Source organism: Alternaria atra (assembly GCF_907166805.1).
Source record: "Alternaria atra isolate CS162 genome assembly, contig: 28, whole genome shotgun sequence".
Taxonomy (NCBI): Eukaryota; Fungi; Ascomycota; class Dothideomycetes; order Pleosporales; family Pleosporaceae; genus Alternaria; species Alternaria atra.
In genome coordinates, this window is record NW_025091326.1 from 727,016 (window position 1) to 747,575 (window position 20,560).

General features: G+C 50.7%; 6 protein-coding genes across 6 annotated transcripts; 4 read left to right on the forward strand and 2 right to left on the reverse strand.

Moving 5' to 3' along the window:
• Positions 1-1,441: 1,441 nt before the first annotated feature.
• On the forward strand, positions 1,442-4,260 carry ALTATR162_LOCUS7293 (uncharacterized protein; the record flags this gene model as incomplete). Its single annotated transcript, XM_043314921.1, has 3 exons — positions 1,442-1,618; positions 1,670-4,131; positions 4,185-4,260. 3 exons carry the CDS (start codon positions 1,442-1,444, stop codon positions 4,258-4,260), a joined length of 2,715 nt encoding a protein of 904 aa, XP_043170856.1.
• A 3,352-nt stretch (positions 4,261-7,612) lies between these two features.
• ALTATR162_LOCUS7294 (uncharacterized protein) lies at positions 7,613-10,821 on the forward strand (the record flags this gene model as incomplete). Its single annotated transcript, XM_043314922.1, has 4 exons — positions 7,613-8,020; positions 8,067-9,964; positions 10,014-10,550; positions 10,596-10,821. 4 exons carry the CDS (start codon positions 7,613-7,615, stop codon positions 10,819-10,821), a joined length of 3,069 nt encoding a protein of 1,022 aa, XP_043170857.1.
• A 691-nt stretch (positions 10,822-11,512) lies between these two features.
• Positions 11,513-12,577, reverse strand: ALTATR162_LOCUS7295 (uncharacterized protein; the record flags this gene model as incomplete). The annotated part of the gene is made up of 1 exon (XM_043314923.1): positions 11,513-12,577. The coding sequence occupies one exon, from the start codon at positions 12,575-12,577 to the stop codon at positions 11,513-11,515; it is 1,065 nt and encodes a 354-aa protein (XP_043170858.1).
• A 2,306-nt stretch (positions 12,578-14,883) lies between these two features.
• Positions 14,884-15,961, forward strand: ALTATR162_LOCUS7296 (uncharacterized protein; the record flags this gene model as incomplete). Its single annotated transcript, XM_043314924.1, has 2 exons — positions 14,884-14,983; positions 15,054-15,961. 2 exons carry the CDS (start codon positions 14,884-14,886, stop codon positions 15,959-15,961), a joined length of 1,008 nt encoding a protein of 335 aa, XP_043170859.1.
• Positions 15,962-16,532: 571 nt separating this feature from the next.
• On the forward strand, positions 16,533-17,408 carry ALTATR162_LOCUS7297 (uncharacterized protein; the record flags this gene model as incomplete). Its single annotated transcript, XM_043314925.1, has 1 exon — positions 16,533-17,408. The coding sequence occupies one exon, from the start codon at positions 16,533-16,535 to the stop codon at positions 17,406-17,408; it is 876 nt and encodes a 291-aa protein (XP_043170860.1).
• Positions 17,409-17,511: 103 nt separating this feature from the next.
• On the reverse strand, positions 17,512-20,082 carry ALTATR162_LOCUS7298 (uncharacterized protein; the record flags this gene model as incomplete). The annotated part of the gene is made up of 4 exons (XM_043314926.1): positions 17,512-18,570; positions 19,191-19,457; positions 19,503-19,969; positions 20,016-20,082. The coding sequence occupies 4 exons, from the start codon at positions 20,080-20,082 to the stop codon at positions 17,512-17,514; spliced, it is 1,860 nt and encodes a 619-aa protein (XP_043170861.1).
• Positions 20,083-20,560: the final 478 nt, after the last annotated feature.

The window sequence follows — 20,560 nt, forward strand, 5'->3', positions numbered from 1 at the left end:
GGTTAAACACACTACCCTCGACGGTGCGTCGCAAGTCTAGTAGCTCCACTGCTGCAGTCGAAACTCTGTCAACTAGCAATTCTACTGACTCGGTATAGCCCAGCTGGGCATGGCGTCATGCAAAATTATAGAGTTGAGGCAGAAAACCTGTGACGTGTGGCTGGACGGTGGCGAGCTGCTTTATGTGTTGTTCGATAGATGTGGTTGCAGGGTCAATAGATAGAAGCGGAACAACGTTCTAATCTTAACAACGGGAGAGTCTACAAGGGTGCTTATCAAGGGCGACGTGCATGATAGCGCGCTTTGATTATTGACTTTGTTGCCGACGTGGGATCCAACCGCTCGCGGAACCTGAGCATCTCGTAAAAGCAATTTGCAGGGTCTTGTACCCTCTCTGAAGTTGTGTACGGCTTGCTGAGCGGGATGGCGCACGCGCGAACGAGGACCTCATCTTGGCTTGCAGGACGTCACAGTGATTGCGGCCGGCCACATCGGACAGTCGTGGACACCAAGTGCCCGGTTCGGTGAAGGACTAGAAGGACAAGGGTCTCCACTTTCAACCTGACTCATAGTCGCTACAACGTCTGAGGCTGGCTGGACACAATCCCGCTACGTGAAGCCGAAGGGGGTCACCGAACGTCGCGAAAAGTAAATTCTCCTCCGGTCCAAACGTCAAGAGTGGCGCGCGCCCAGTATAGCAGCGGCTAAGCTAAGTTGTTCCACTTAGCTCAGGCACAAGTGTGAGAAGTGCAAGGTACCCGAATGCGACACACGATTCCATCACCCCTTTTGACTCCGATCTCGATGATGACCGATAGACTTATGGTGTTGCACCGGCGAAACATATGTTCATCGCTGCTAGTAAGATTGCCACCATCCCAACATTGAGGCCCACCAAGGCCCAGCAGACGGGAGAGCGACCGGGGCGTGCGCTGGCAGGAATATCGATAGATGACAGGATCACTAGGTGCAGCCGGTGGTCTGGCGGTGCCGCCGATTCTGGATTGTCATGTATGTGAGATAGCGTTTGTGACAGACGCAGTGACCTCAATTGGAACATTCGCGTAAAAAGTCTTGTTGAGACTCGAACGTGCTAGACAAGGGGTATGCCGAACATTCGATAGTGTGTAGCATGAGTGTATCTTTGACCTGGTCACTAAGGATTGTGGCGGGGCCCTGTTTCGCGTAGTCGGAGAGAATTGTGTAGACACTACCAACTGTGCCGCGTTGATAACCTCTGCTCTTCGACCGCTTCCGATCTCTTTCCAGTCTCTACAATCTCGCGCTCTTACTGATCTTCGCAGGGCTCCTTGCCCATTCCTTCGTTTCTTGGTTCCTACCACAGCACTTGTCTTTTGGCAGCTCGTCTGCTACCTACAATCGCTTAGCAACATCCCTCTATACCCGTACCATACATCTTAATTCTTGGGGCATCCTCAGCATGTCTTCCGCCACACCTTCCAACGATGGAGACAGACCCTTCATCCCCTCCAGCAGGCAGTCATTCAGTGGCAGTGTCAGCGACTCGCGCTACTCCACACCCCAGACACCTACAGGGCGCCCTGGCCTGAACCGGCCCTTGACCATGAAGATTGACGAGGACTCAAGATACCGTGCTGTAAGTACAACAACAACAACAAACCTAAGCGACATGTCTCACACCTTTTAGATCATCAAGCACCTCTACGCCAAAGCATGCTCTATGCGATGGATGACTTCCAGTGCTCTGGCACCCGGCTCCTGCGAGGGTGTTTTGATCCGAAAGGGTCAAGGAGAATATGTCACAGAACCCGTTGCAGCCAACAAGGACCTCCTCTCAGCAGTAAAGAGGATCAACCCTGGTGTTGCCCTCACCATGAGCACCGACGGTACCCAGGCCATCTTCGACGTTCTCGAGCCGTTCGAGACAGAGTTGATGTTCCAGAACGGTTCTCAAATCCAGATCTTCGAGTCCATGGCGGAGGTCGCAACCTCTAGTACCATCCGCAAGTTCCAATACGCAGCTCTTATCCGTCAGGAGAGGCTTCTCCTCGTCTGGCATGACGAACTTGGTGCTATCCTTTCCCAGGCAATGGAGATCGAGTCGAGGATCTTAGCCTTGGTCTGGGGTACATCTAAGAACCCCTTCAGTGGCTTCGACAGCGCTATCCAGTCCAGCGCCAACTCTACCCTTGGAGGATCTACGGTCGACTTCGCTATCGATGGCAAGAAGGACGATGTTGAGATCAACGCAGAAGAGATCGATGGTGATCTCGAGAAGGCTGATGGTCCCAAGGAGTCGCTTGCACGCCCTCTCATCTTCACCAGCTCCATCTTCGTCGGTCTTGCTATGGTCTTGATCATCATCCTCGTCATCGGTCTCGGCAACAAGGCCATCATCCTCCAGACAATGACTGACCACTTCTACCCCCGTATCCTTCTCATCCTGACAGAGCCATTGTGGATCGCATTGGGTCTTTTCTTCGTCGTAGTCGTCATGGGTAATATCTTCGAGGTTTTCGGACCGGTTACTGGTGTCAAGTCCAACAGCCGCTTCCACTCCGCCATCAAGCCCAACCTCGCCCAAGCTCGCGCTCAGGGTTTCACGCCGTCGACTATCACCATCCAAATGCCTATCTACACCGAGTCACTTGAGGGTGTTGTCAAGCCCACCGTAGCCAGTTTGCAAGCCGCCATTTCCTACTACGAGTCCCGTGGTGGAACCGCCCGCATCTTCATCAACGACGATGGTATGGCTGTCCGATCTGAGGAGGATAACGAGAAGTTCCTTCGATTCTACGAGAACAACAACATTGGATGGGTCTCGCGCCCCAAGCACAACCATGAAGGTTTCGTCCGCCGCGGAAAGTTCAAGAAGGCCTCCAACATGAACTTCGCTCTCAACATCTCCAACCGCGTCGAAGACGTACTCCAGAGTCTTGTTGATAACCGCTATGACAAGGGCAACGCTTCCATCTCTGAGGAGGAGGAACTTGCGCTCTACCACGAGGCTCTCGACCAAGTCCTTACTGCTGACCCTCGCGCAAAGGCTGGTGGTAACATTCGCATGGGTGAAATCATTCTCATTGTCGACTCCGATACCATCGTTCCCGAAGACTGCCTCATGTACGGTGCCGCCGAGATGTTCCTATCGCCTGAAGTCGCTATTGTCCAGCACGCCACTGGTGTCATGCAAGTTTCCTGGGATTACTTTGAGAACGGTATTACATACTTCACCAACCTTGTTTACACTGCTATCCGCTTCTCCGTCGGTAGTGGTGAGGTCGCCCCCTTCGTCGGTCACAACGCCTTCTTGCGTTGGCAAGCTGTTCAGTCCGTTGGTAATCCTCCGGACGATGAGGGTTACGTCTGCTTCTGGTCCGAGAGCCACGTTTCCGAGGACTTTGATATTGCGCTCCGTCTCCAGATCAAGGGTAACATTGTCCGCCTTGCCAGTTACCACGGCCGTGGTTTCAAGGAGGGTGTTTCGCTATCCGTCTTCGACGAGTTGGACCGATGGGAGAAATACGCCTACGGCTGCAACGAATTGGTCTTCAACCCCGTCCACACCTGGTTGTGGAAGTCGCCCTTCACCAAGCTCTTCCGCACCTTCATCTTCTCCAACATCCAGCTGTCGTCCAAGATCTCCATTTGCGGTTACATCTTCTCCTACTACGCTCTCGGTTCGGCTGTTCCCCTTGGAGCCCTCAACTACTTCCTCGTCGGATGGCTCAACGGTGACCTTGACAAGTACTACGTCGAATCCTGGAAGATCTTCATCGTCTTGCTTATCGTCTTCAACGGAATGTCCAACGTCTGCTTCGCCGTCATGCGTTACCGTATTGGTGAGGCCAGTCTGCTCGGTGCCTTCTTCGAGAACCTCAAGTGGATGCCCTTCTTCATGATCTTCTTTGGTGGTGTTTCCTTCCATATTCTCCTCGCCATCTGCTCGCATATGTTCTGCATCGACATGAGTTGGGGTGCCACAGCCAAGGAGAAGGACAACTCCAACTTCTTCGCAGAAATTCCCAAGATCTGGAAGCGCTTCAAGTGGATGTACATGATCATGATTGGCATGATCGGAGCCATGATCTACCTCGGATGCTTCGCTCCTCACGGCTGGGAGATTACTGGTTTGACTGCTGTCTTGCCGTAAGTACCAACTCTTACTCCAGTATCATTGACATTTCGCTAACCGCACCTAGTTGGGCCGTGACCGTCATCATGCACTGCCTGTTGCCCATCGTACTGAACCCGTCGCTGACGGTCTTCAACTACTAAGTTGGTTTATGATTTGACGGATTTTCCTTTGTTCGTTTGAGCTGGTGCGGCGTTGGGAATTGGAAGCCAATTGGCACCATGGTTCGGGATACATAGAGCGGGTTATCGCATTATGGAGGGCACCATTCCCTTGTCGGCGTTGGCTTTAGAGTTGTATGACCTTTTTTATAGGTTAATTTCTAATCACTCGCTACCAAAATGACATCACTTATAATTACCTCACGGCCATATCCCATATGCGCGAACATCGTTCGCCGGACTATGAACACGCGGGCGTCGCATTGGTTCTATACAATTTTTCTGTGTCGCACTGGTACGAGATGGAATTTGCGATAGATTTGATGCACATACAAATCGTGTGGTGTTGCACGCTCTGAGCTGCTGGCAGCTGCGATGTGCTCTTGTACGGTAAATTCGGGTCGCCTAAGGCTGGCTGAAAATAAGCCGGAGGGTTGCTCGACCGCGCATCTGGCCAACAAGCCACCGCTCTCTCATCGTCACCAGACTGCCTTTTTCAGCCATTCAGCGCACCAGGCCGCAGAAAAGATAACTCAATCCCCTCATCTTCCAATGAGACTGCATCTCAAGCGTCTCGATGCAGTAACGCTCTATCCGGCGCTCCTGATGTGGCTTGCACTTTTGTACGTGGCCAGGTATGGCAGCACCATTGAGACGTCTCTATTTCACAATACACCGTCGATCTGAGATTTTGGGCATGCGTATACTTCAGCGACACGTTCAATCTATTCGACGACGGCTCAATCTGCCGTGCGCAACCGTCGCCTGCACGCTTGCCAATGTTACCGCACCCCGAGTCTCGTGTGGATTTGTTAGTTTACGCAAAGGCGAAAATAATTACAAAGACACCCTCAACACACACGTCTATCTAAGGTCTATAGCTGCACCTTGGGCAAAGAAGAAACTAAATACATGTAGAAAACTCTTCTACTACGCTGCATCTTACAACCGCAGATAATAAGAGACTATAAGACATCTTATAGTAATATAGACGTCTAAGTTATCTATAACGTGGTTCATAAGCGAGCGGCCACCCCAAGCGAGTGGCCACCCTAACACCAGTGCAGCGCACGCGTAGCAACGCAGCACAACACTACAAAAGATTACTATATTGTACGCAATACCACAGTATTATTCAGAAGCGTCGCTATTATCTACATCCCCTATTTCTACCCTGCAGGTGCGGGAGTTGTGCCCAACTTCGCTGCAACGGCCGCAGCGCCTCTCTGCGCGCACCCTCTTCGCAGGCGTCTCGCCGTCCTCACGCCTACCACCGTCCATTTTAGCAATTAAGTCAGATACCTTACTAACTGTTAGAGTCTCCTCTGCACGTACGTACCGCCTTTTACGAGTCTTACGCTTTGTAAGCGTGTCAACAGCTTCTCGAAGGCTTTTTACTTCCTCTCGCATTAACACTATATTATAAGCTATCTGCTGAGCGCCTTTACCTAGCTGCTTGACCTGCTCGTCTAATGAGCTTGCTGGTGACCCTTGGTAGTGTTGCATGCGATTTCGAATTAGCGTAGATTGCGCCTCTATCTCGCGGGCGTTGCGCGGTGTTTGCGCCTCCTAGGCGACTGTGCCTGGTGTAGGCGGCGTTGGCGTACGCAGCTGCACATCTAGCTTTGATAACACAGCCTCCGGGTCATATGGGACTAGTCCAGCACCTTAAAAGCCTGCGCGAACGTTCTCTAGTATAAACGTCTTTTTATAAGCTTCTTTAAAGGCTAGTAGGAAGGTTTCCTTGTTGACATAGTAGATGCGGCTGCGTGCTAAGAGCGAGATCCTATCGCCGTAGTAGCGCTTTAACAGCGAGTGGGGGACAACGTTAAGAGGCTGCAGGAGGTGCGATAAGTGAGATGGCATGCAGAGAGCGATAATCTTGTTCTCCTTGCAGTAGTCCTAGAAATCTACTGAGCAGTGGCTCTCATGGCCGTCGATAATAAGCAGCCTATATGCCCTAACAGAGGACGCCTTTGTATGTGCATCGAAGTGCTTAAGCCACGCAAGCGCGAGGTCGTTGTTGATCCAGTTAGTAGGAGAGACAGTAATAATCTAATCGCGAGGTAGATCTGCGAACTAGGAGGTAATAAGGACCTTCCCTGCAAAGATGAGGAAGGGCGGGATAACGCGCCCTGTCGCAGAGACGCCTTGTACTAGAGTTACCCACTCGCGATCGCTAGGCTGTAGTTTCTTCTGTTTTCTAGGTTTCTCTGAGCCTGTAACAACAAGCTGAGAGGATATCTTGCCCATTATGAAGCTAGACTCATCAAAGTTCTAGGTATCCTCATCTAAGATACTATACTTAGCCTTCATCGATTGAACAAGCGTAAACTAGGGCCTAATAACCGCTGGGTCCTCGCAGATAGCTCGCTGGTGATCGTACGGACGGCTCCATCGCGTTCGCAGCTCAGGTGTACGCTTAATGAAGTTATCAACCCAGTTCTTGCCTGTAGGCTTTCCACCACGCTCTCTCAGCAGTCTATCAGCTATATCTCGTACGTGTGCCTTTAAGGGTGGTACACCTCGTAGAGATTCATCTAGTATGCGCTGCACAATCACCTCCTCTTTAAGCTTTGTAAGGCGCTTCGAGTTGGGCTCGCATTCGCGTCGAGAGCGTTGTCTAGCGCGTTGGCGGCGTACGGTCGTTCGGGGGACGTTGTAGATTGCTGCAGCACGCTTTACACTTAGGTTCTGGTTTAATTTAATATTAGAGACAGCTAGGATTATATCTCCTTCAGTATAAGCTGGTTGTACGTTGCGTTGTTGAGACATGAGACGATATTGCTGCGCGTGCGCTGCGATAGTGTTGGGGTGGCCACTCGCTTGGGGTGGCCGCTCGCTTATGAACCACGTTATATACTATTTGTGTTAGTATTGTTGTAGGCAACGTATTAGCAGGGTTTCCTACACCTGTTTGGTTGTTCCTTGCATGGGGTGACTGTGTAAATGTATGTAGCAGCTGGAGGTATATACTGGGGGTGGCAATGTCCGGGACTAGGTATCGGAGACCTGGCAACATGATCATCTTTCACATCACCAGGCACTTCAAGATGAGCGTTTGTAGTATGGAAAGGGCATAGGCGTGTTTGATAAGTGTAAGAGGTAGTTTGGTCGAACACTTTTCTCCCTGGCGATCCGTAGGGCATGGAGGTGGAGTTATGGACCCCTCTACGTCAGCCTTTGGCGGGGCAGCTTAGGCAAGACTGGAGCTGAAACAGGCGCTAAACAACATTCATATACACAGCTCACCTCTCCGTCTGTCTCGACGTCTACACTCTCTTCATAACCTCTTGCCTGATTATTCACAAGAGCTTACAACACCACACGCACGATGCCGCAGATTAGCGACATTTGGCTGCCATGCCTCATCCTCCTCGTGTTTTGGGCGCGCCCCACTGCAGCTTTCGGTGCTGGCAACATTGCGAGCTTGAGCGCCATTGAAGGACAGAACTGGCGCCATGGAGATATCGAAGATACCCTACTTACCCTACTCATCAGCGGCCAGACTGGCAAGAAGTTCAGCAAGATGGATGTCAAGCGCGTCTACTTTGGCAACTGGCTACGCGACTACTCACAGGCTGTTGATGTCGGCACTGTCAAGATGGTCTCTGCAGAGGCTATCCGCATCCTACTCTGGGTGCTCGGCTTCATGAGCTTCGGCTACGGAACAAAGGAGTTTGAGGTTACTCGCGACCGCCTTGGGTGCTACAGGCCCGAGGAGCACATTGACAACCCCAAGGTTAGCACACCGCCTACCCGATGACATCTAGATACTGACTATGCAGGACTACGCTGATAACCTCGACGCCCGCGACTACGACCGCCGCCTTCGAGGCCCTGTTGACGAGAGGCGCGAGCTCAGCGTCGACGAGCGAACCGGCCTGAAGAACTACATCGCCTCAGAAGACTTGGGCATCACAACATCGGCTGGCATGGTCCGAGACCTACTCAGGCGTTGCATTGATCTTGGACGTCGCTCAGGAGGACGTGGTCCCGACTTCTACGAGGCCTTGAGACTGCTTGGTACCGCAACCCATTGTCTAGAGGACTACTCTGCCCACTCCAATTACGTTGAGCTTGCCTTGATTGAACTCGAGGAAGAGAACCGAGACATATTCCCTCACGTCGGCCGAAACGCCCTGTTTGAAGTTCGTGCCGCCGGGAAGCAGGTATATCCCATTATAACAGGTACATTCGGTGGTGTCGACTTTTTGCACTCGGTATGCGGAGAGATTACCGACAAGGCTACACAGTCCGAGCTGCAGGAACTCGAAGGCGCAATTGCCAATGCTGAAAGGAGCGAAAACAAGAGCAAGATCCAGGAGCTTCTCGCTAAGCTTCCAGATGGCATCTTTGGCGGCAAAGACGAATCTGGCAAGGCTGACGAGCTCGCGGACAACGCCAACGCTGCTGCCATGGGAAATATCCAAATCACCCCCAAAGAGCCCGAAGCCTTTACAGAGCAGATTGGAGAGCTCGTCAAACAAATCTACCCCATTATGGAGTTCCACGACGAGATCATGCAATCCATCGCTGAGTTCATCGAGAAGATTCCAATTCTACCAGACCTGATTGAAGAGATTCAAAGCCAAGTCACCGTCTTCGTCTTCAGTCTCCTTGCGCCCTATATCTTGCCTATTCTTAGCCAAGTCAAGGCTGAGCTCGAGACTGGATCCAGCGAGGTCATTGCAAGCTCTCGCGAGAAGCAGCACATTGTCTTCAACGACGACTACTCAACCGATCCAACCCACAGCATGCTTTCCAAGGATCACTTCTCCAATGTGCTCAACGAACCTGCAGGCCGAGTAGCGTCTGCCGTGCTGAGTTGGGCTGTTCCGCAAGTCGTTCAGTGCTGGGATGGTGAGGCCGACCCCGAGGAAACTATTGACCGCATCATCAAGGGCGTATTTCACCATCCTGCTGTTGCTATGGCAGAGAAGAGACATGGTGGAGGAAGGGACCGCGGGGCTGGACAATGCCATCAGATCATGCTCGACACAGTTGGGAAATGGTGGGACTCCAAAGACAACAGAGCCAAGCGTGAGTTCCGTGATCAACTCAGTCGGGATGGCGTACAAAACCTCCGTAACCACAAGGAGAATGTCCACGACAAGGGCCATGGATGTGGTAAACCTCTGGGTATGGCGAACAACTTCGGTTCTTCCGGCGGACAAGGTGGTGCCAACCCACAGATCCAGCAAGCCACTGATCGTGTGGGCAAGCTTGCAGGCGAAGCCGTCGGCGGTGGCGCCCTAGGCGGGCTTGTCGGTGGCCTTGTTGGAGGCGTCGGTGCCTCACTGCTTGGTGATGCATTTGGCGGCAACGAAAAGAAGGGTCGCAAGGAAGAGAGCTACGGCCAAGACGGCTCTTACACTCAGTCATACTCTGAAACTGGTCATCACCAGGCATCTTCCTATGGTGACAGTGATCGCTACGGCCGCGCCGAGTATGAGCAAACACAATACCCAAGTGGCGGACGTCGCGAGGAATACTCTCGCCAGGAGCGAGATGAGCGTGGTGGATCCTACAGCTACGAGCAGAAAGTCGAGACCAGCAGCTATAGTGGATCCGGTGGATATGAGCGACGGGAGGAGCGTCGTGTCCAGCACGGCAATGAATGGCGCTCCGAGGAGAAGCGTGAAGGCTTCGATAGGTCGGGAGAATACTACTCTGAGGAGAAGGAGTAAGTCGACGACTTGCTTTATGGTGATCGTAGGCTAACAGCTGTGCAGACGACGTGGTAAGTCCAAGAAACACTCCGACGACGACGATGATTCGAACAATTCGGGCGGTGAAGACTCATACGAGAAGCGAATGAAGAAGGAACGCAAGAAGCGTGAGAAGGAGGAGAAGAAGCGTAACAAACACAAGAATCATGGCAGTGGTGATGAAGACTCGGATGATGCTGACAAGCGTCGCTCAGGGTCGGGTGAACACAGGCGTCGCTCTCGCTCGCGTGAGCAAGAGCACCGTCGCAAGAAGAGCAGCAGCCGCTCGCCCAAGCGTCATTCCGGAGGCCACTCGGGAGGCTATGGCCAAGAACAGCGCTACGGCGAGGAGTCGGGTTACGGCCGTCGTCAGGAAGAATCAAGCTACGGCCGTGAAGAACCATCCAGGTACGGACGTCAGGAATACGGCGGTGAAACCGGGGGCTACGGCCGTCAGCAGCCGCAGTATGGTGCTGACTCTTATAGCACTGGCGGATACGGTCGTCAAGAGGAATCTGGATATGGCCGTCGCCAGGAGGAGTCGAGCTACGGCCGTCAAGAGTACGGTCGCCACGAATCTTCTCGTTATGGTGCTGACCCTTACAGCTCTGGTGGATATGGTCGTTCAGAGGGTCTGGAATACGGTGGTGAGCGACCTGATCAGGCTTATGGTGCCTCTGGTGTTCCTGGTGGTTTCGGTGAAGAGGCTCAGAACTATGGTCGCCGCCGCGATGATGAAGATGAATATGGTCAGAGGAGACAAGAACACGGTTCTGGTGGCTATGGTGGCTCAGGCGGATATGGTGAGGAGGGGTATGGAAGGCGGTACTAGACATGACGTCTTCTCCGCGGGGTCTAAATGTGACGCTTAGGCTTACATTGAGGGCTTGGAGTACCATGATGACTGCGATGTAGTACTTGCATGAGTGGCCTAGCTCAGTTAGCATATAACATGCTGACTCACGAACATGGAGATTGTCTTATGCTATCTACGAATGTAATGCTTTTGCGTGAATTCTCGATATCTCTGTCCTCGTTTACAATCGTGTGTGGGACTAACATTAATTCATCTCGTGTTGAACACTTCATACCCTATCAAACGCCTTTCTAACCAAGTGATTGTTGGAAAAGCGTAGATAATGGCGACTCTCACTGCCCTTATCCGTTGCTAAACTTCGACTAATATCTCAACTGATCCTCATCCTAAGAAGTATAGATTACTGCAGCTCGCACAACCTTCTGCATATCTCGAATGCTCTATTGTATCATACAATGGATAATAACAATGGAGAAAGATTCTATCCTACGTGCAACGTCCCATAGTTCTATCTAGTAACAGATAGTACAAGGAAGCTAAAGAGCTGGAGGTCCAAGTGATGCAGGCGACAAAATGAGTGCTCGGCGACGAGCGTCCTAACACGTAACAAGCTGTCAAATTGCGATAGCTCGAAACTAGGGGGTAAGCTGTTTGAACTTAAGTTTTACTATTATGCAGACTCTATCAACCTACATAACTCTAGACTTCACAAACCTACAACAGGCTTGAACCCCTTACAGAAGGGATAGTCAATATATCCCCTCGGACTCTCTGGCGTATAGAAGGTACTTCGATCATACTTGTTCAATTCCACACCATTCTTTAACCTATATGGCAGATCTGGATTCGACACAAAGTGCCGTCCAAAGACAAACACGACATCTAATGCAGCATACTTCTTATCGGCGGCTTCAAAAACGTTTTCCGGAGTGTTGCCACCGGCGATAAGAACAGGTGTTACGTTATCCCAGATGTTAAGCAGGAAGTCGATGCTCTTGGTGGACTCGCAGTCGACGTTATTGTTCACCCGGGACTCGATAATATGCAGATAGCCGAGTTGTAACTTCTTGAGCTGCGTGGTGAGATAGGAGAATGTGGGAATGGGGTCGGACATGAGCATGCCTTGGAAAGAACTCCATGGGCTCAAGCGGAAGCCCACACGATCTGATCCAATGGCGGCCGCGACAGCCTTTGCGACCTCGATACCGAATCTGCTGCGGTTCTCGACGCTTCCGCCCCAAGTGTCGCTGCGCTGGTTGCATGTGTCTTGCAAAAACTGGTCGACTAGATATCCGTTTGCGCCGTGTATCTCTATGCCGTCAAATCCAGCAGCTATAGCGTTTTTTGCCGCTCGCGCAAAGTCCGCAATGCAATCCCATATTTGCTCTTCAGTCATTGCGCAAGGTTCGACAGTTGGTCCATCTTTCGGTGCGAATCCCTGCCCAGGCATCGGCACGGCACTTGAGCTTAATAGTTCATGCCCGCCTGCTTTGAGCTGCTCGGCGTTCGCTGCTCGTCCCGGAGCAACCAGTTGGCACACAATACTACATCCACGCTCGTGAACTGCGTTGGTGATTTCCCTCCAACCTGCGATGTGCGCTGCGTTCCATAGCGCAGGGGCGTGTGGAACACCACCATGCGCCGGAGAGATCAGGGTCGCTTCAGCGACGATAAGGGTCCCAGGTACGGCAGCTCGCTGAGCATAATACTCTATCGCAATAGGGAGTTGTACGTGGTCTCTGTCCGCGCGTAGACGCGTTAATGGCGCCATGGCGACCCTGTGTTGGAGGTCCATGCCACCTACTCGGATAGGAGCGAATAATTTAGAATGGACCATGATAGCCTTGAAAGTCGACAATAGAAGCGGTTCAAGAAAGGCCGTATAAGGATATCAATAAGGGAAGAGGATAGTGAAATCGATGGAGAATTGGAAAATGCAAATCTCTTTGTCATGACAATTGTTGCGATACGGTCCCTACATATATTTTGACAGCTCAACTTCAACTTATTAAGCCGTTGCAAAAAAACTCTTTGTTCTTTTTGCTTGTTAATCCACACTGGCGTACGTTATTGAAATGCTTGACGCTGTTAGCTCACGTTTCTCTACTACTGTTAGCAGTGGAGCGCACAATCTTGCAAGAAGATGTGGGTCGACTTGGATGACAAACTAGAGAAATGCCGAACTCAAGCGACTTGGCTGGATTAAAGATAGTTAGAGTTTTGGATTAAGGTGGGCTCGAGCTAGCCAACTTGGAGCTAGCGGAATTGGAGTAGGCTTGCTAAGCAACATCTTTATAGCCGAAGGAGAACCCGCAGGTCTCCCACAAGACTCCGCTTTCTCGCACTCGGCATCGAGAAGGTGTTGTATACAATCTTCTCGCATCCTACCAAGAAGACCTCTAAGTCATCGAACTCCGAGGCTGACGGTCCAGAGACTTTTCTTCTGCAGCACCCGAATCTCGATCTCCAGAACATTCTCGTCGACGATGATGGCAACGTTAATGGTATACTAGACTGGGACGAATGTCTTGTAGTGCCACGCTGCGTTGGCTGCACCCTTCTTTCGGAATTGCTCCTCCGTGATTGGCAGCCTGGATTTACTCTGAACGTCACCCCTCACGTGTCATACCGACTGGACCACTATCGTCAGATCTACGCTGAGGCCCTAGAGGAGCCTAATTGTCCCGAATCATGCTTCACACGAAACTCGGCTACGTATCGTGTGATCGAGGGAACATTGACGAGCAGAGGCAATGCACGATCCTACTTGAGTTATCGGGCCTGCACCGCACCGACATCAACGAGCTTTTGATACCTGTAAGATGAGGCAATTAGACTAACGCTAAAGAGTAGCTAAAGATGCAGATTAGAAAGCTTCTAGATGGCAAACTAATACTGCCTGAAAAGAGTATATGGTGTACATAATCTTCCAACTACTTCTATTATGCGTAATTCTATAAGCTATACTACTTCTAAGAGTAGTGTAACAAACGAGCATATCAATCTTTGCTAATTGCTATGTCACAGAAGTTCTTTTAAAATGGGCGCCTTCTTATCAAGATTTAGCTTCTAGTAGTCCTCGTTCTTTTCGAGCGGCCCATAGGGGTAGGTAAACTTGGCTTAGATCTTCTGGGCCTTCTTCCGTAAGCTTGTAGAACGCCTTCCAGCGATATGAAATCGTCGTTTTGCGCGGGTACCTTTGCGAGGGACTAGACATGGATTCACAGTCTCACTACCCATGGAGAAGCATAAGGCGGGCCGCAGCTGACTCTACTTAGGCCCATCTATCTGTAGAGGCAACCAATCGGTCAAACACAAGATAATAGACCCATGTCTATAGCTTCTCGCAAAGGTGGTAGCGTGACGAAGTAAGTAAGCCGGTAGCCGGCAGAATGATATGCCCTGTCGATTTGCCGTCTAGCCGATTTATCCTTCCACGACGTTACCTAGATACATGCAACTACTTCGAGGAGGAGCGCCAAGATTTATTGAATTAGGCCTTGGACTTGCCGTGTTTACGTCAGTGGTTCTCCGGAGACAGCACCAACAACACTTTGACGTAGGCTAAGCCTTGAAAGTCAGACTGAAGCCTCCTTTAAGCCCCTAAAATTCTGGGCGCCCAGAGAAGTACCTGAATTTGCGTCGTAAACGAAGTATACCGTGACAAGATTGCTCATCATACTACCACATAAAATAAAAAACACGGACGATCACTTCTCTATGTCGTTAAAACCAACAGGCGGAGGCTTCGAGACTTCAAACATGGATCCAAATTCTTCCCCTACCTTCTCGATTCATACAACCGGAAGCATTCTGCTTACTCTTGGCTTGGATTGTGATCGTGCGATCATGAATGGATGCCTCATGCGTAGCACAACAAGGCGTATTCAACGACATGTAACCTAAGCCGGGCTCTTCAGAAGAGACAGAACCTTGTCAACATGTCTATAAGAATGAACTATTGTCCTGCCATATTGCTCTGCATCTTCTCTGATCGACAGCTCGCTCTATCAACCAAACCAAGTGTCCAACACAGACACACAATCTGATCTATACAATCTAATATCTTACCTCAAGATGAAGAGCTTCACCCTGATCTCTCTTGCTATGAGCCTTGGGCTCGCCAATGCCCAGGTCCGTTTTTGCGATGCCAACCGCAGGCCCAGCTGGGAAGATTGTTAGTTTGCCTTGCCCACTTCTTTTTTTTTTTAATTGTTTGAAAGCTTTCTAACCATTCATCGTTTTAGGCGCGTCTCTTATGACAGACTTTGGCATGGAGGGAAGCACCGAAATCGCCCACATCAACGGCGAGCTCGATCCCGCTCCCTCTTGTATGCATTGGTGGTGGATTGATGGGAATTGTCTCGTCACACACTGCTTCCAAGAGGAACCTAACGATGGCGAGGGTGACCCTCGCTCCATCACCGAAGGTCAAGTTTACCAGCTGTACGAGCCCATCAAGTCTAGGTGCTCAGTACTCCGTGCTGGAGGCGAGTTCACCGGTAACTTCGAGTTCGTGAACGTCTTCAACGACGAGGGTGGGGACGGTGGTCCAAGCAAGCGCATGATGAAGCGAGAACTCTTCCAAGGCCTGAAGGGAGAAAGCCTTCCCAATGGCATGACCAAGGGTCACTCCAGCCTGGCAGAGTACCTCGAGTGGCGCAACGATACCGCATCCGCAGCCGAGCGTATGGCCAGCGATGCTCTCAAAGAGCGCGGTCTGGGCGTCCGCGAGATTGCTAAGCGCCAGAATGAGAATGATGACTACTTCCAATTCAATTTCGAGGCACTTGGCATCCGCCACCCTACCAACTTCGAGCGCGGTCCGCGTCTGTCTAGTGGTGTTGGCTACACATGGGAGACGTCCGAAACCCAGACCTTTAGCGTTACTACCTCGGTGAGCATGGGAGCTTCTTGGGAAGTCTTCACAGCGAGCGTGGGCGTGGAAGTTACTGAATCAGAGTCATTTACGGTTACTGAGGGACTTACATTCGACGTGGACTGTCCCAATCAAGGCCAGGTCACCTTCTACCCCCTCTACGACTACTACGAGGTCACTGGGTACCCTAGCGAGATCACCGTCGAAATCTGGATCCCTGTCCTCAGCAACGATAGGAAGGTCAATGGTGAGATTGCTATTGCTTGCCTTGGTTGAGTCAATGACAGTCGTATCCACTATGTATGAGGGGAGCTAGTTGGAAGAAGGCGTCAAGGCGAAGGCAACAATTAGTGCTTCTCTTACTTATAGTACATTTGCTGTTCTTCTATTCTTTCTTTCTAAAAATAGTTAATGTTGAGGATCCAACAAGGACGAGCATGCTTAATAACATCTGGAATATCCTCCAAATCTACCTTGATCTCCCTCTTCTCAATGCAGCTTTTGAACTGATCGTTACCAGGTACGCGCCTTCTTGTTAAGAATATCGTGTAATAACTGGTAACGCTTGTTTACTTAAATCCAGCGTGGCATCACGCTTCATCAAAAAGCGAAGGAAAGATCCACGCAAAAGGTCGCTACATGAGAGCGACTGAGTCGAGATAGTCAAAAAGACCATCGCGTTCTTTACGCAGTCGCGCGATGATCACTACGTCATGGATCATGCCTGACATCACGACTTCCACATGTACATACCTAGGTGGGTACTTAAGTTTACATATCGAAAGAAACACGACCAACATACAGGTATTATTAGCACCCATTCGATTTGTATTCAGTCCTGAAAGCTATGCCGTCACCTTTAACAGTAGTTGTCACCGGGTCAAACCGCGGAATCGGACAAGGCATCATTCATCTCCTGGCCAGCACAGAGCACCCACAACCTCTACACATCTACGCCACTTCTCGCGGTGGCATAGATCTCAAAGTCCAAGCTAAACCTCCAAACGAAATCCGATATGCAAAACTCGACGTCTCAGACAAGTCATCCATAACGTCCTTCCTCAACTCAGCAGTTAACGACAACGGGAAAATTGATGTCTTGATCAATAACGCCGGAATAAACAACAATAGTAACGAGACAGTAGAGTCTGCAGAGCAAACCATCAACATCAACTACCATGGCACCAAGCAAATGTGCCAGCTGTTCCTTGAACAAGGCAAAATGAAAAGCACACCAGGTGCCCGCATCGTAAACGTATCCAGCACGGCTTCAGTCCTATCGAACTACCCATCGGCCACACAGTCCCGCTTCCGATCCGTAACATTCATTCCAGACATCGATACCCTCGCACAGGAATACATCAAATCTGTTCAATCCAACGCCCAAGAATCCGCTGGCTTCGGCGCACCACCAAAATCTTACCAAGTCAGTAAGGCACTCATGAACGCTCTTACAGTAGTACTGGCCAAGGCGAATGAGGGTGTGGCAATTAACTGCTGTTGTCCCGGTTGGGTGAATAGTGACATGGGAAATCAGATCGGCAAGCCGCCTAAGACTTTGGAGGAAGGGGCGAGGATACCGGTGCGGTTGGGTATTGGACAGCTTGGCAGTAAAGGAGACTCTGATGGTGGGTTGGGTGAGGAGACGGAGTGGGTAAGTGGGCGGTATTTTGGGAACGATGGGGTTACGGATCGTGGGTGGGGAAGGGCTAGGGAGTGGTAAATCATGTGGTAAAAAAACCAACATGTACAGCCCATATCGCTTAACTAAACTGAGCATCAGAATACGATACTATACTTCTACATTGACTTCTCTTCATCGCTCATCAATCCAGGAACCACTTCGGAACCTCCGGCCCCCACACCGCCAGCGATTCATCACCCGCTTCTCCCCAGCCTACGGGCGTCTCCTCGTTCACGAGATCGCCATCGGCATAATGCTCAATCATGTTTCCCGTCGTATCCCACCAATAATCAAACAACTGGCTACCCAGTATATGTCTACCCACACCCCATACGCTCTTATACCCCTTTTGTGCCAACCACTCATGACCCAAGTTCTGCGTGTCAAAGTCGTGGACCTCGAAACTGCAGTGGTGGACGTGAGATGTGGGATTTGTGGACAGGAAAATGGTGTGGTGGTCTGTGTAGGATGGGCCAATGTCGATGTGGGCGAAGATTGCTACGTCTTTTTGTTGACCTTCGGGGGTATTGATGTAAAGGAAATCCGTCGGTACAATGTTAAAAGTACGTGTGTACCATTGCATTTCCGCTTGGAAATTTTGTACGCAAAGACCGTAGTGGCCGAGTTTATGCACTGCGGCAGGTCCAGATTTAAAGCGTTGAAACCGCGCGACTCGCGGCTTTTCGTTTTCGTAATTTGTGGTCAGGACTTCAGGGAAGGGGCCAGGTTGTTTTTTGGTCTGGCCGTAGATGAGGTTGATGGGGAAGCCTTCTGGGTCGTGCAATGTGATCATGTGGCCGCCTCCTGGCGCGTCGGTCAATTCCTCGATAGAACCTGCTCTAGGAATCTTGGAGGCTTTTTCTAGCTCTGCGTAGCTCTCTACTTCGAAACATCCGCCTAGGAACTTCTTCTCTCCTTGTTGAGCGTAGTATACGTATTGGTCTTCGCCGTATCCTTTGAACCATTTTTTGCCTTCTGCTTTCTGGGCTACGCTCATACCAAAGTCACGCAGGAAAGTGGTAATTTCATCGAGGTTGGGATGCTGGTAGCGCATGTGCACTAGTTTGGTGAGTTTTATCTGCGCATTGCGGTCGATTTTCTGTTCTTCTTGCCATTGTTGGAGTGGTTTACAAGGCTTAGGTATGGCGACGGATTGAGGAACGGAAGAGCCGCGGTTCGGTGAGGTTTCCCGGCTGGGATTCTGGGAGATGCGTTAGTCAGACCTCCAAACTGTGATTTATCTGTTTCCGAAAAGAGCATATGCTCCAAAAGCGACTTGGTATGCTTGATTGTACTAAAGACCAGTCGGAAAGGCGAGTGTGGGGCCGTTTAATGTACATACTGCAGGTGTGATTTTATCATTGAGCTCGTCGAAAGCCATATCGTATGAAACTTCAAATTAGTGCTGCTAGATACGTTCACTGCGCAAGGAGAAAGCGTAACTCAGTTGGTGATTGCTACTGCAGGCGGACGGGAGCGTATATAATGGATGTGGGGAAGGAGATGGAACTTATGCCGATGTGGGGTCCCGGCATATTCGCAGGGCTGGAGGCAAACCATCAACGCCACTGGTTCGCATCCTCGGTTCCGTAGTGGCTGAGCTTTCATGTATAGAATCAAAATGACGTGACATTGGTATGGCACAAGTACAATGGTAGTTTCGAGATGTCCAAGTTGAGTTGTTCGGCTGCAATCTCAAAGCTCCATCACTTCCTCTTCTTTCGCAACATTCTTGGCCCCTTCTACAAGCTTATTCAGCCAGGTACCCAATCTGAACGCAGCTTTGCTCATCTGCAGCTCTACGATGGGCACGGCACCTACTGCGTATCCGTCAATTCCAAGATCTGTGTCGTTCCTTACGCGACTGTATACGTAGTCGCAATCCCATTTGTTGCTCTCCTTTGCCCAGCTCGTTGCGCACTCCTCTGGAGTAGCAGGATCTGTACATGATAGCCACATGTATGGCGCCGAGTAGAACTGATCTTTACGGATACGAGTGACAAGGCCGGAGAAGAAGGGATCGATCGATTGGTTCGAGAACGGGTGCTGGACATTTGCCGCAAAATATGGTAGATATCCGTCCCAGACCTTGCTCGTTAGCACCTCGTCTTGTTATTCGGAAAGCAGACTTACAGCATGTAATTGTGTTGACACTCCACCAAACACTACCTTGAACGTATTGCCCCCTACAGCACGGCCGCTCGCATGCAGAGGCTGGTGGATGTCTCCCAGGAAATGAGCCACCCACTTAAGTGCATAGGAGCATGTTAGGTTTATGCCTCTAGTTAACTCTGCAGCGTACACCTCATTTATACACTTCCGCAGTATCTTGGTCTGGTTTGCGATAGCGCTAACAACGCATCCACCCTTGGCGCAGTCCCGTGTGTAATCTAAATTGCAGTGTTCAGGCTGACGATCATGCGTGTCTATCCAGTGCCACTGGTAGGAGAAGTGACCTTCACTAGTGTGTGCGTACGCGTCTGCCCATGCTGCGGAGCGCCCGACGGAGCCGTTGTACTCAGGTTCGAGGATCTTTGCGAGGACGGAAGTCGTTTCGGGTGTGAAAAATGTCTCTGCCATGAAGCCGATCTGATTATGGACTATGCGGACTTAGTGCTAGCCACGCGAAGAGGGTATGTATCGTACCGTCTACGTTCCATGCTGCAGCCGTTGTAACGAGTGCAGCTCCGATGAAAGCATTTCTACGCAACATTGTAACGAGGTTCAGTCCAGTCGATTGTTCAGCAGGATAAAAAGAAATGTGCAGGTCTGGACGTGTACGAGCACGTGGTATTTATAAGTGCTAGAGCTTGTGGCTGGGTGGATGCGAGCTGAAAGCTAGAACCGGAAGCCTAGGTTCCAAGTTGTGCTGTACGAAGGGGCGGAGTTAAAGCAGAATGAGGTCCGTAGACGAGTTTCTGGGTTTCGAGTGCAGGTGCAAAGACAGCACAAACAACCTCCAATGCCTCTGTTGACGCGTGATGCGCCTTGATGACGCGCCAGGTTCACGTGGGGGAGATCGCTGCAGGGCAATCAGACTAGAGCCAATACAGGAAAGCGTGTCACGTCTTCCAGATGTCTCCACAATCGGATCATCAGCGCTGCTTTCACTTGTACCTTTCACTTCCAACTATTTCCTAGTATCGATCTAGGTCAGCTCACAATTGACGATCCATGTGATCAAGTTCGTA